Below are 15,180 nucleotides of genomic sequence, written 5' to 3'. Positions count from 1 at the left end.
ATGGCGATGCGTCTTATTGGTGTGATTATGGCACATGCTTAGATTTACTAGAATACCCGTCATTTAGATGGCACTTTTCCATTTGTCCAGTGCCACCCCTCTCTTCGTCCTTCAGATCTTTCCTCAGACCCACCGCTTCTGTGCAGCCCTTGCTTAACCCCTTCATCCTCATCGCCTCAGTTTCTGCCATCCATAGCCCTCTGCTTGCCCTTTGGATAGACAGTGAGCTGTGGCACCCCGAAAAGGCATGGTGCTACTAGGAAGGCCGTCACCTTCTCGCAGTTGTGGCTCTAGGCTTTCTGTAGTCGGGTGAGGGGAGGGTTGGGTGCAAAGCCATGGGGCAGGGACCAGAATGGCGCTGAGGCGAGAGTAGAATTGGACAGTCGAGGGATGAGGGCCAGAGGAGGCAGCTCTGGAGCTGTTGGCCTTGCCAGCCCATGGCAACTATGAACGAGCTTGGAGGATGTGTGGGTAACTCACAAATGGCTGTGTGCTTTCTAAGGAGTTTGGACCCCTGAGTTTATTTAAAGTATTTTGATCCCGCTCCTCAGCCAAAAAGGCTCCTGGAGCAGCTTACAAACTATCAGTCAGTCAAGACGGTCCCTGCCCTCAGGGCTACAATTGAAAAAGGCACAACACACAAGGAAAAAGGGATGGTTTAATTTACCTGCGGGGGCTGTTGCCTTATTCTGGGTGCTCGTGGGCACCATTTTTCATGGCTCTCACAGGCTTGTCATAGCTTGTCACATTGTGCAAACCCAGGTGGCAGGGATTGTTTGAGGTTTAGACAACACTCAGATAATCCCTGGCTTGTTTTTGTAAATCCCCCCCCCCAAAACCTCAAAAAGTGGTGGCTTAAGCATTAGCCTTTTGTCCATGCTTAGGAATGAGCTGCGAAGAACAGAATCTGATGAGAAGGGTTTCCAAGGTTCCGGAGCATGCCCATCCCAGGGAAGAAACCAGGCCCTGGTAATGAATGCCATTGTTTCTCAGAGCCTTCCTCTGTGCATCCGGATAAGAGGGGAGGGCCTTCTTGATTAAAGCATCCTTGTAAAATGAAAGCCCCAGAGACCATCCAAATCGCAATGTGTTCTCCTGGAAACAGATGAAGGCTTTATTTGGTTCTGAGTGGTTTTATGTGATGTCACCCACTTCTTTCATGCTCCACTCTCTGCATTGAAATGTGCAGAACTCAGTGAAGCAGAAGCCATTTCAGAGGTGGCTCCAGATGTGCTTATGAGGTGAAATCCCCCCGCCCGATATATAAGAATAAACTTCTAAGCTTGGTTCACAACATTGGTTGTTTCACTGGGGAAAATTTACATGGTGCAAATCTGCTTTTGGCTCTGATTCCCTAACAGCAGAGCACAGCGTTTGATGTACAACTTTAAAGGCAGCTCTTCTGATGAAGGTGTTTGGTCTTCTGACACAAATATGTGCAGACAGAGCTGTGACGCGGCAGGAAAATACCCTCTATTACCATGTGCTGTACGAAGCATAGAACTGATGGTGTCCTTGACCAAAGTATCTAGGGAGAGGTAGCTGATGGCTGGGCGTCTCAGTCCACCCCTTGGAGTCTTCCTATCTGCTCCACAGGATAGTCCCATATCCCAGAGATTATCACAGAAAGGAGTTCTCTTGTGGAGCTATCATGTTTTCCCAGCACTCAAAAGTATTGCCTCAAAAACCTCACCCTTCCCTGGCTAGGACCTCCACCATGACATGTGCAAGAACATGAATGTGGTTTGTTTGTTCGGACTTTCTCTGCTACAGAACAGAAATCAAAGGCCCTTTGAACCCCATTTTTCTCCCAATGTGAACAGTAGAAGAGGTTTTTATTCATTCATTTTTTAAAATTATATCTTTATTAAACATCTTAAAGCAGCTTACAAATAAAGAATTAAAGGAACTGACATCAAAAAATGCAAATCAAATGTATCCAGCAGAAGAGCTGCAAAAAACACAATTTCCAGCATTACTGTATGACAAAGAATGAATGTTGGTACCACCACTGAAAAGGCCCTGCCAAACGTCTGGCGAAGATGTGCTGACCGCTGAAATTCCTTTTAGTTCATCGTGCCCTCTTCATTGCTTCTGTGACAAAAAGTACCAACCTGGTCTGATACACAGCGCAGTGTAATTAACTGTTGGCATTTGCCTATGATAGACACATGAGGGAACCCAGCAGAAAACACACTATTCATATCATCCAGCTGACTACAGGCTGACATGTGCTCCTGGCTAAATGTGTTCCTGGAAGGATCTTGGAGCTGTTCTAAAGCAGTGTTCTTGCACAGCTTCCATTTATTTTTAATGGGGCTTGTGTGGGCAAATTTCAGGTTGATTATCTGTTACCGTTTGTGTTCCTCTTCCACAGGTGGCCTTGTGCCTCTTCCTTTGCAGGTGTTCTTCTGCGATTGCTCTCAACGGCTCCCTTTCCTTTGTTTTAGACAGCTGCTGGGGTTTTGGCTTGGTTCTCTGGTGGCTTCTGCCACTGCCCCTCTCTGTTTCTCTTTTGGTATGGCTGAAATTGAGATTTAACAGAGGAAGCGGCTGGAAAACTCCCCCATGGCTCTGTGAAATGGACAAAGAAAGGTTCCAGTGTTGTCTGCCACAACAGAAGCCCTTTCTGCTGATATGCCTGACTTTCAGCTCGCATGTGTCGGGTCTGCCTCGTCCCCTTGATGGGGTTGGCCCCCGTGTAGCTTTTGCTCAGCATCCGATTTCTCTCTGCTGTGGTAGCCTTCTCCCCCAAGCTCCATGTTATCTTGTCCATTTCACACCACTTGCAGGATTTCACGGCCAGAAGTGGTTCACAGTTCCTGGCAGCAGAGGAGCCCTGCTGGCTTTACCAGGAGGCAGCCTGGCATGGACCTTCTGATCCAGCAGCAGGCAGCCGGGATGTCTGCTCTCCGGGGCTGTTGAATGCACGTCTCTTGTTGGGGCTGGGCTGGGGATTGAGGAAGAATGGCAGAGGCCCTTGGGGGACGCTATATAAGGAGGCATGGAAGAACCAGGAAGCAGACAAAAGGGATGGGAGAGACACGAGGCAGGTCCCTGCAGGTGGTGTGTGGCGATCTCCTGGGCGAGGAGGCAGGGCATCAGGGCGGAGCTGTTGGCAGCAGCCAGCGGGCAGCCAAGAGTCATGTTATGGAGTCAAGGGTTGAGGGACAAAGCTAGGAGTTGGATAACACACCAGAGCCAGGAGGACCATAGTTGCTGAGGCTGACCAAACAGGAAGCCTTTTATAGCTCTTCCTGCCTAGTCCAGAGCCTGAGAAAATACTCCACCACCCCAGGAAGAAGCTGCAAGCCTCAGTTCTCTGGCTTACCAAACGTGTTACCCAGAGCTGAGGGTTTCTGGCTTGAGCCCCATGGCTCTGGCCATGGGGAAGTTGGCTGAAGGCTCTTGACAAATACAGCTGTGATAACAAAGTTGCAAAAATGGTCCCATCGCGAGTGGATAAGCTACTGCACCAAGCTGCGATGCTAGGTCATGGGGAGGTCTGGTGGTGATGACCAGAAAGCAGGCGCCCTTTTTTTGACTTGGTTTGCTTCGGTGCCTGAAGCTGCCTTTGCAAGGAGGTTGCTTTCTAGTGGTGTTTCCCTTGCCATGTCCCAAGATAGGTGTTTTATCCTGTGAAGAGGTGGAGGGCCCCCCACCACCACACACACACACTTTGGGGTGCTTTTCCTCCCCATTTACCTCATCCCATGACTTGCCCGAGGTTTTTGTCGGCACAGAGCTCTGGATCCTGTTGCTTTTGGGTGGAGCAGGGTCACCCAACAACGCTGACTAGCAGTGGGCTCAAGAGCTGGCAAAAAGAGCTCCTGCTTCACACAAATATAGAACTAGTTTGAGGGATTCACCACCACAAGATGTGGCGTTGGCTTTTGAGAAAGTTTAGGCGTGTCCCTGGAGGGCGGCCTTTCAACGACCCTTCACCATAATTGCCAAATGAAGTCTTCAGATGCAGAGGCAGTCTGTCTGTGAATGTCAGACGGGGGCCAATGGGGGAGGCTGTTGCCTTCATGCCTTGCTTGGGAGTGTCCAGAGCACCCAACTGACCACTGTGGGAAAGCGAATGCTGGATTGGTTGGGCTTGGGTGTGATCCAGCCAGGCTGTTCTTAAGTTCCTTAAATGGAAGCCTTCTGCCACTTTGTAGAGATGGGCGAGACTGGAAAGGTGGATCCCTGCTGAGACTGTCAGTGTGTGCATGTATGTATGCCGGCTGGGAGTTGCAGTCCGACATGTTTGGGAGGGCACCACGTTGGGGAAGGCTGATCTGTAAACACACACGTATGCAAGGGGTGTGTGTGAGAGAGTGAGAGCAGCAGTCTCTCGTCGGCCATGTGAGGCACCCTTGAGGGTGGGAGTACATGGCCGCTTCTTCCACCTTTGTGAACCGCCCAGAGAGCTTTGGGTATCGGGTGGTATAAAATGTAATACATAAAAGATCTCTGGATGTCCTTGTTTCTACCTTCTCCCTCATCACCTGACACCTCCCAACTTGTGAAAAGGCTGCTTAATGCACTAGAATTCTATCCCAGGGTTTTGGCTTGTTGGCTCATCCTAAAGCTCCTGCAGAGGACCCGCAAGAGACTGTTGGACTGATAAGATATGGAGTACCTCTGTGGAGTGTCAGGAGTGCATGTGTGTATATAAGGTCCTGAAGGGCACTTACGGCATTTCTTGCTTGTCCTGGTGGCTTTTGAGCTAGCTTTGTTGCCTTTCCAAATCCACTTTCTCTGTATAAGAGCTGTTTCTTTTCTAGGACGGCACCCGGGATATCTTCATTGACGGAGTTGTTGCTCGCAACAGAGCTCTGAATGGTGACATTGTGGTGGTGAAGCTGTTTCCAAAAGACCAGTGGAAGGTCAGTGCTCCCATCTTTTTTCATTTGGGGGCAGGGAGGGAAAGCTGTGGCTCTCCTCACAAAGGTTGCAAACTTTTGATAAAAACCTCACACTTTTGATAAAATTCCAACCAAGTACAGTTGTCGATATTTTTTCTGATTAATACATACACACACACACACAATGACATACGCTTGCACACGCCCCTTTTATATATTGTGTAACTTGTATTTTTACTTTCATTAGGTATTGAGCTCCTTCTTAGGCTGTTTTACTGTAGGTGTTCCATAAGCATTTCAGATCTAAACTAAGATTTATAATTAGTGCATTCCTTTGTTTCATTAGTGATTTTGATTTGTTAATCAAATGTTCTTTTTATTGCCTTTATTTTGTTAAATTTATTTCAAAATAAAAAAAATTTCATGATAAAAAATAAAAGGCTACAACAGTTGCGAGCAGTTTGCTGCTGCTTTTCAAATTTCGTGCCTTTTGCCCAAATGTAACCTTATTCTTGTGCGTGCCCTCTTATTCCTCTTCTCTGTTCCCAACACTGTCAACTCTGCGCATGTTCAGAAATTCAGGCGTGTATGCCTGATGTTCTGATAATGTCTGTTATTGTCCTTTAAAAATGAAATAATCTGCGAACTATTTAGATACATATGAAGATGCCTTCTGATGCATCAGCCTATTGGTTCTTCTTGCCCAGCGCGCTCCACCCTGACTGGCAGCTGCACCCCAGGGTCACTTGGGTAGAGATCCTTCCATTACTGGGCAGTGCAATCCAGCAGAGGTGGGAAAAGGAGACCCCATGGCAGACAAACAGCCACTTCCTATACCCTGTCAGCCATGGGCTGGCAAGGCAAGACTGGGGAGAAGCCCACCCCTTTTTGGCCTTTTCTAGACTTCTTTTTCTTTTTGAATTTTCCCTTCCCATTGCTCCCAGAGGGAGGGAAATTATGCCAGCTCCAGGGCTAGTATAGTGTCTGGAAGTAGTATCGTGCCCATTCTGGGAGCATGTTGGAGGAACAGGAGGACTTTGCATCTTGTGGATCTAATGCCTTCCTCTGCCATCCACCCCCTGGTCTGCCCCCAGAATGCTCCTTGGCATGCTCGTGGTTGAGCTGTAACAAAAGAAATGCAGGAGCAAAATGCACAGTCTACTAACCTTTGCGGTTCTACACTTTATAACCCCCACATGTAATCTGGTTTCTTTCACTTCTTTTGCCTTTGCCCATGTTTTCTGTTCTTGCAGCCATGCTTTCCCTGCCCCTCTGTGTAAACTTGAAGGCAGGGAACTTAGTTGTGCATTAAAAAAAGAAAAGAAATAAAACCCGGGCTTTGCTGGGATTCCTCAAGGGCTGTGTTGAGGCTGCTCTGCTGTACCATACATAGGCTTGAACACAGGAGCTTGCTTTGGGGAGTGGCTATGATGCCATCCTGTTGATCTGAATGTCTCTGCCTTTGGTGTTAACTTGGAGCATATGATTTCCTTGAGTAAATATTTCTTGGGGGATGCTTGGACATGAATGGGGCTCCCCAGGCGTGGCAGCCCTGGCTGCACTTCATGAGCTGTCCCATGATCTCCAGCCTTCCAGTTTTGCAGCAGCCAAGTGCAGCTGCAATATCATTGATTTGGATTGGCAGGCTGTAGCCCTGGCCAGGATTGGCTGAAGCTTTCATACATACTGCCAGTGCTTAGTGGGGTAGTTCTAGGCTTGGCTGCTGCCGCCTCTGCCCTTCTCTCTTGCCTCCTCTTGGCTTTCCCAAGCCCATCCACATCTCCCCTTCTGCTTTGAGGGCAGAGGGGTACTTCAGCCTTCCTGTCTGTCACCCAGTGGCTTGCCTGTGGGCACAGTATACCCAAGATTTTGGCTCAGCTGTTCAAGTTTTGGGGACTTTCCCCTCACCCAACAAATCTACTTGCTCATAGAATTCTCATCCTGTTGTGATCTATCTTGTGACTGTTCACGTCCTGGCCAGCCACAAACAATGACTTTGCAACAGTGTGTGTTGTTTTGTTATATATCATTTCTTCAAATGCTTATGCCAGTTGGGCTTCTCTGTCCCCCACCACCAAACAATGTGCACCGAACAATGTGTTGGCCATAGTAAAGGGCAGCTTGCTTCAGTCCCAAGGGTGGGACAAGTCCATACATCCATGTGCCGGTCTCCAAGGAGTCACAAAACTGATGTTTCTTTTGGAAGCAGGGCAGCAATGGGGTGGGAATGTCTGAGCAATTTGGGAGGCTTCTAGATCCTTCATAGCGCTGTGTGGGGAAAATGCCAAAAGCAAAGACAGCCAATTGCAAGTCTCTTTGGAGCTTGAAATGCTTGGGGTATATTCAAACAAACAGCCAGGGTGGTGAATCCAGCGTGTGTGTGTTTGGAGACCACGGTGACAATTTCTGGGCATTCTCTAACACATTACAGAGAAGCCCTGCGTTTGAGATGGCTGTTCGTTATTTCCTGGAATTCCTGTGAAATGTGCAATGAGGCAGGAGGTGATGTGTTTTTCCTGCTTTTCTGTGATCTCTCAGAGCATCCGCTCCATCAGCCACCATATTTATTTCTGAAATGTACACCCTGCCCTTCAACAGCCACTCGGCATCCTCAGGGCAAAGAATACAGAGGAAAAAAAATACAAAGGTTGCAAAACATCAAAAGCAATAAGAAAATGACAGCATAGCACAGTATACAACTCCATTTATTTCAAACTCACACCAGCTTTAAAAAAATTAAAATCCTCAGAAGTTGACAACATTAAGGGCACAATCCTATGCATGTTTAGACAGAGAAAATTCCTAAAACTCCCAGCATTTCCCAGCCAGCCATGCTGGCTGGGGAATGCTGGGAGTAGTAGGAGTTTTCTGTCTAAACATGCATAAGATTGCAGCCTAAAATATTTAAAAGCCTGGGGAAATAATAGTCTTTTTCTAGTGCCAAAATGATAGCAAACTGGGTGCCAGGCTAGTCTTGCTGTGGAGAGCATTCCATAGGTAGGTGCCACCACTGGAAAGTCTCTCTCCCCGGTTGTCCCCTGCTTTACCCCAAATGCTGTGGGTACCTGGATCAGAGCCTCTGATTTCAGTGTGCAGGTGGATTGATGGGAGAAGACAGTCCTTGAAATGCCTGTAAGGCTTTAAAGATAAGTACCTGCCCTTTGAGTTGAGCCTGGAAGTGAATGGGGAGCTGTTCTCAAAACTCCAGATGTCGGAGAAATCCTCAACAGAATCAAGTGAGTTCGGATTTCCATGAATACAGATTCCACAGTGGACCAGCTTTTTTTTACTTTCCAGAATTTTAAAGTCATAGAAATTTATGTAAAACAAAAAACGGTTGAAAATGTGCATTTCCTACATAAGCTAAAGCATGAAAATGCACATTTTGGGGGAACTGCGAATTTGCAGAAGTGCGAATTTGCACAAATTTGGAAAATTGGAAAAGATCTGATTCCATCAATAAGTGGATGATAGAATGAAAGGCACCTGACAATCCATGTAGACAGAATGGATTTTACAAAATTGATACATCCCTACTCAAAACAAGTGTGATATCATCCCACCCACTGGCCCCTGTTGGCAACCTAGCAGCAACGTTCTGATCTAATTGAAGCTTCTGGACTGTTTTCAGAGGCAGCCCCATGTAGAGCACATTGCAGTAATCGAACCTTGAAGTTGCCAGAGCACGAATAACTGAGGCTAGGCTGTCTGTGCCCATATGCGACCTGTTCCACGACCAAGAAATGGAATTATTAGTACATGCCATTGTTGGAGGCCCCTCACAGGCACAGTGGGCAGCAGCCATAGATTGCACCTCTCCAGCGGTGGCACCCCAGTTTATGGAATGCTGTCCCAGAGAAGCTTGCCTGGAGCTTTCTTTGTTGTCCGTTCGATGCCATGCAAAGATTGTTTTCCCCCTTTCCCCAGCCATTTTAAATATGTATTTTACCTCTTGTGTTGGCTTTTATGCTGTTTAGCCATTGTTGTTTTATTTTTGTAAGCTGTTTTTCATTTCTATATTATCATTGCGTTGTTATGTAAGCTGCCCTGGGAAGTGTTTTGAATGAATGAATGGGCTCTATTCCTCATGCCTCATGACATGGCTATACAGATATGAATGGGCTCTATTCTCAGTGGCTTCCATTAAGTTCTATGGGACTATGGAATCAGGCTGCAACAAACAAGAATGGGTGAAGAGGGAAAACCTGCTTCTCCCCACTGCCTTGCTTCAGGAAACTTCATGGGACAAATTTCACCCCACCTCAGGGAGGACCTGGAGTTTTGTTGTTGTTTATTCGGTCAGTCGCTTCCGACTCTTCGTGACTTCATGGACCAGCCAACGCCAGAGCTTCCTGTCGGCCGTCGCCACCCCCAGCTCCCCCAAGGTCGAGTCCGTCACCTCCAGAATATCATCTATCCATCTTGCCCTTGGTCGGCCCCTCTTCCTTTTGCCTTCCACTTTCCCTAGCATCAGCATCTTCTCCAGGGTGTCCTGTCTTCTCATTATGTGGCCAAAGTACTTCAGTTTTGCGTTTAATATCCTTCTCTCAAGTGAGCAGTCTGGCTTTATTTCTTGGAGTATGGACTGGTTTGATCTTCTTGCAGTCCAAGGCACTCTCAGAATTTTCCTCCAGCACCACCGTTCAAAAGCATCTATCTTCCTTCGCTCAGCCTTCCTTATGGTCCAGCTCTCGCAGCCATAGGTTACTATGGGGAATACCATTGCTTTAACTATGTGGACCTTTGTTGTCAGTGTGATGTCTCTGCTCTTCACTATTTTATCAAGATTTGTCATTGCTCTCCTCCCAAGAAGTAAACGTCTTCTGATTTCCTGGCTGCAGTCAGCATCTGCAGTAATCTTTGTGCCTAGAAATACAAAGCCTGTCACTGCCTCCATGTTTTCTCCCTCTATTTGCCAGTTATCAATCAAGCCGGTTGCCATAATCTTGGTTTTTTTGAGGTTTAACTGCAACCCAGCTTTTGCACTTTCTTCTTTCACCTTCGTCATGAGGTTCCTCAGCTCCTCCTCGCTTTCAGCCATCAAAGTGGTATCATCTGCATATCGGAGATCGTTAATGTTTCTTCCAGCGATTTTAACTCCAGCCTTGGTTCATCAAGCCCAGCACGTCGCATGATGTGTTCTGCATACAGGTTGAATAGGTAGGGTGAGAGTATACAACCCTGCCGTACTCCTTTCCCAATCTGAAACCAGTCCGTTGATCCGTGGTCTGTTCTTACCGTTGCTACTTGGTCATTATACAGATTCCTCAGGAGGCAGACAAGATGACTTGGTATCCCCATACCACCAAGAATGTGCCACAATTTGTTATGATCCACACAGTCAAAGGCTTTAGAATAGTCAATAAAACAGAAATAGATGTTTTTCTGAAACTCCCTGGCTTTCTCCATTATCCAGCAGATATTGGCAATTTGGTCTCTAGTTCCTCTGCCTTTTCTAAACCCAGCTTGTACATCTGGCAATTCTCGTTCCATGAATTGCTGGAGTCTACCTTGCAAGATCTTGAGCATTACCTTACTGGCATGTGAAATAAGTGCCACTGTTGGATAGTTTGAACATTCTTTGGTGCTTCCTTTTTTTGGTATGGGGATATAAGTTGATTTTTTCCAGTCTGTTGGCCATTCTTGTGTTTTCCAAATTTGCTGGCATATGGCATGCATCACCTTGACAGCATCATCTTGCAAGATTTTAAACAGTTCAGCTGGGATACCGTCGTCTCCTGCTGCCTTGTTATTAGCAATGCTTCTTTTAAGGCCCATTCAACCTCACTCTTCAGGATGTCTGGCTCTAGCTAACTGACCACACCCTCAAATCTATCCCCGATATTACTATCCTTCCTATACAGATCTTCCGTATATTCTTGCCACCTTTTCTTGATCTCTTCTGCTTCTGTTAGGTCCTTGCCATCTTTGTTTTGGATCATACCCATTTTTGCCTGGAATTTACCTCCGATGTTTCTAATGTTCTGGAAGAGGTCTCTTGTCCTTCCTATTCTATTATCTTCTTCCACTTCCGTGCATTGCTTGTTTAAAAATAATTCCTTATCTCTTCTGGCTAACCTCTGGAATGTTGCATTTAATTGGGCATATCTCCCCCTATCACTGTTGCCTTTTGCTTTCCTTCTTTCTTGGGCTGCTTCCAGTGTCTCAGCAGACAGCCATCTTGCTTTCTTGGTTTTCTTTTTCTTTGGGACGTTTTTTGTTGCCGCCTCCTGAACAATGTTGCGAACTTCTGTCCATAGTTCTTCCGGGACCCTATCTACTAAATCTAGTCCCTTAAATCTATTCTTCACCTCCACTGCATATTCATGAGGAATATTCGTGAGCTCATATCTAACTGATCTGTGGGTCTTCCCTATTCTCTTTAGTCTGATTCTAAATTGTTCAATAAGAAGTTCGTGATCTGAACTACACTCAGCTCCAGGTCTTGTTTTTACCAGCTGCATAGATGTCCGCCACATATTCTCCCATAAATATTTTCCTGTTCCAGGAGACATTCCTTAATTGACCAGTCACAGTTTCTGTTGGCATTCTGTTTTTTAAAAAGCATGTTTTTAAGGTGGTGGTTTAATCTTATTATTTACTGTTTTATCATTTGTGCTCACTGCTCTGAAATCTGTTTTAGAGAAGGATTGGTATACAAATATTGTGAGTGAATGAATGTGAACAGCTGACATTTACCCCTGCGAGGAACAAATAAATGTTTGGGGACATTGTCATGATGGAGGCAAAACCTGCCCTCCCGGCCTCTCACACTGGGTGACCCAGTGTATACAGATGCTGACCAAGCCCATCATGCACACAGACTATTTGCAAATACCGAATAAAAGAATAATGATAAATCATGGTGGTTTGACCACCTCACCTCACTTGCGATGTCAGCCTTCCCCAACCTGGTGCCTTCCAGATGTGCTGGACAGCCAGCATGGCTATGGTGGGTGGGAATTATGGGAGTTGCAGTCCAATTCATCTGGTGAGCGCCGGGTTGGGAAAGGCTGATCTGTGGTTACGTATATGCGTAAGGTAAGCAATCACACCTAGAACCGACTGTGTGCTTGATATGTGTCCTCTGTGCTCACATGGATGGAACTTCACTGGGATGCCTGTTGGCAACTGCCTGCTCAGTTCTTCAGTCCTTGTGGCATCCAGTGAATTGTTTGTGGGATGGGCTGTGCATATGCTGTGATTCCCCAGAATGTGATGTTGGTTGCAGAATTCAGTTTCCTGAGAGCCTTGGCTTTTGTTTTTTGAAAAAAGAGTGATGCTTGAAAGTGTATGGCTGATGCTTGCTTGCTTAAATCTCAGAAGGGGTGTTTGTGTATGAATGAGAGAGAGAATAAGGTTCCCAAAGGTTGAGGGAGGGTCTTCAGTGCCCTTTATATCTCCTCTCCACTCTGTGATTAGCAAAATCGCAAATTATGCAAACCAGTAAAGGAATTGCAGAGGGAATTATGGAAGGTTTGAAATAATGTAAATATGCATAATGTGTACAGGGTGTAGCACCCAGCTTTTCTCGGTGCAGAATTTAATGAAATGTTTTCTTAGTGCAGAGTGCAGAGGGAGCTGGCTGTCTCTGCAGTTTTGTGCTGGCCTTTGAGGGCAGGAACTGTTCAGCTTAAGAGGTGTACAAAATTATTTTTGTTGTTCAGTTGTTAAGTCGTGTCCAACTCTTCGTGACCCCATGGACCATAGCACGCCAGGCCTTCCTGTCCTCCGCTCTCTCCCGGAGTGTGCTCAAGTTCATATTCATTGCATCAGTGATGCTATCTAGCCATCTCACCCTCTGCTGTCCCCATCTCCATTTGCCTTCAGTCTTTTCCAGAGAGTTTTGTCTTCACATTAGGTGGCCAAAATATTTGAGCTTCAACTTCAGTATCTGTCCTTCCAATGAGCAGTCAGGGTTGATTTCCTTTAGGATTGACTGATTTGACCTCCTTGCAGTTCAGGGGACTCGTAAGAGTGTTCTCCAGCACCACAGTTCGAAGGCATCAATTCTTCGGCGCTCAGCCTTCCTTATAGTCCAGCTCTCACAGCCATACGTTACTACTGGGAAAACCATAGCTTTGATTATACGAACCTTTGTTGGCAAGGTGATGCCTCTGCTTCTTACTATGCTGTCTAGGTTTGCCATAGGTTTCCTCCCAAGGAGCAAGCGTCTTTTAATTTCATGGCTACAGTCACCGTCTGCCGTGATCTTGGAGCCCAAGAAAATAAAATCTGTCACTTTCTTCCCCTTCCATATGCCAGGAAGTTTTGGGGCCAGATGCCATGATCTTCGTTTTTTTAATGTTGAGTTTCAAACCAGCTTTTGCACTCTCCACTTTCACCCTCAACAAGAGGCTCTTTAGATCCTCTTCGCTTTCTGCCATTAGGGTGGTATTGTCTGCATATCTGAGGTTGTTGATCATTCTCCCGGCAATCTGAATTCCGACCTGTGATTCATCCAACCCGGCGTTTCTCATGATGTACTCTGCATATAAGTTAAATAAGCAGGGTGACAATATGCAGCCTTGTCGTACTCCTTTTCCAATGTGGAACCACTCGGTTGTTCCATGTTTGGTTCTTACTGTTGCTTCTTGACCCTTGCACAGGTTTCTCAGGAGACAGGTAAGGTGGTCTGGTACTCCCATCTCTTTAAGAATTTGCCACACTTAGAACTACACAACATGATGCATGGTGTGGAGAATGTGGATTGTTGTTGTTCAGTCGTTCAGTCGTGTCCGACTCTTCGTGACCCCATGGACCATAGCACACCAGGCCTTCCTGTCCTGCGCTGTCTCCCGGAGCGTGCTCAAGTTCATATTCATTGCATCCGTGATGCTATCTAGCCATCTCATCCTCTGCCGTCCCCTTCTCCTTTTGCCTTCAGTCTTTCCCAGCGTCAGGGTCTTTTCCAGGGAGTTTTCTCTTCGCATTAGGTGGCCAAAATATTGGAGCTTCAGCTTCATTATCTGTCCTTCCAATGAGCACTCAGGGTTGATTTCCTTTAGGATGGACTGATTTGACCTCCTTGCAGTCCAGGGGACTCGTAAGAGTCTTCTCCAGCACCACAGTTCAAAAGCATCAATTCTTCGGCGCTCAGCCTTCCTTATAGTCCAGCTCTCACAGCCATACGTTACTACTGGGAAAACCATAGCTTTGATTATACGAACCTTTGTTGGCAAGGTGATGCCTCTGCTTCTTACTATGCTGTCTAGGTTTGCCATAGGTTTCCTCCCAAGGAGCAAGCGTCTTTTAATTTCATGGCTACAGTCACCGTCTGCCGTGATCTTGGAGCCCAAGAAAATAAAATCTGTCACTTTCTTCCCCTTCCATATGCCAGGAAGTTTTGGGGCCAGATGCCATGATCTTCGTTTTTTTAATGTTGAGTTTCAAACCAGCTTTTGCACTCTCCACTTTCACCCTCAACAAGAGGCTCTTTAGATCCTCTTCGCTTTCTGCCATTAGGGTGGTATTGTCTGCATATCTGAGGTTGTTGATCATTCTCCCGGCAATCTGAATTCCGACCTGTGATTCATCCAACCCGGCGTTTCTCATGATGTACTCTGCATATAAGTTAAATAAGCAGGGTGACAATATGCAGCCTTGTCGTACTCCTTTCCCAATGTGGAACCACTCGGTTGTTCCATGTTTGGTTCTTACTGTTGCTTCTTGACCCTTGCACAGGTTTCTCAGGAGACAGGTAAGGTGGTCTGGTACTCCCATCTCTTTAAGAATTTGCCACACTTAGAACTACACAACATGATGCATGGTGTGGAGAATGTGGATTGTTGTTGTTCAGTCGTTCAGTCGTGTCCGACTCTTCGTGACCCCATGGACCATAGCACGCCAGGCCTTCCTGTCCTGCGCTGTCTCCCGGAGCGTGCTCAAGTTCATATTCATTGCATCGGTGATGCTATCTAGCCATCTCATCCTCTGCCGTCCCCTTCTCCTTTTGCCTTCAGTCTTTCCCAGCGTCAGGGTCTTTTCCAGGGAGTTTTCTCTTCGCATTAGGTGGCCAAAATATTGGAGCTTCAGCTTCATTATCTGTCCTTCCAATGAGCACTCAGGGTTGATTTCCTTTAGGATGGACTGATTTGACCTCCTTGCAGTCCAGGGGACTTGTAAGAGTCTTCTCCAGCACCACAGTTCAAAAGCATCAATTCTTCGGCGCTCAGCCTTCCTTATAGTCCAGCTCTCACAGCCATACATTACTACTGGGAAAACCATAGCTTTGATTAGATGGACCTTTGTCGGCAAGGTGATGTCTCTGCTTCTTACTATGCTGTCTAGGTTTGCCATAGCTTTCCTCCCAAGGAGCAAGCAT

At 46.5% G+C, this 15,180-nt stretch overlaps 1 protein-coding gene across 5 annotated transcripts in view; it reads left to right on the top strand.

Annotated features, from left to right (window-relative positions):
- DIS3L2 (DIS3 like 3'-5' exoribonuclease 2) overlaps positions 1 to 15,180 on the top strand; it is a 290,436-nt gene that overhangs the window by 46,361 nt on the left and 228,895 nt on the right. For all 5 annotated transcript variants that reach the window (XR_014789643.1, XM_084847710.1, XM_084847711.1 and 2 more), the window contains one exon: positions 4,776 to 4,877. Coding sequence is in view for 4 of the 5 variants with exons in the window: in XM_084847710.1 (XP_084703836.1) it covers positions 4,776 to 4,877 (102 nt within the window). In the remaining variant the exon portion in view is untranslated. The remainder of the gene's footprint in view (positions 1 to 4,775; positions 4,878 to 15,180) is intronic.

The sequence above is a fragment of the Heloderma suspectum genome, chromosome 3 (genome assembly GCF_057233095.1).
Source record: "Heloderma suspectum isolate Gila_16-S chromosome 3, 16-S_ref, whole genome shotgun sequence".
Classification (NCBI taxonomy): Eukaryota; Metazoa; Chordata; class Lepidosauria; order Squamata; family Helodermatidae; genus Heloderma; species Heloderma suspectum.
The sequence above is the reverse complement of the archived record's forward strand: the minus strand, read 5'-3'. Positions and strand labels throughout refer to the sequence as shown.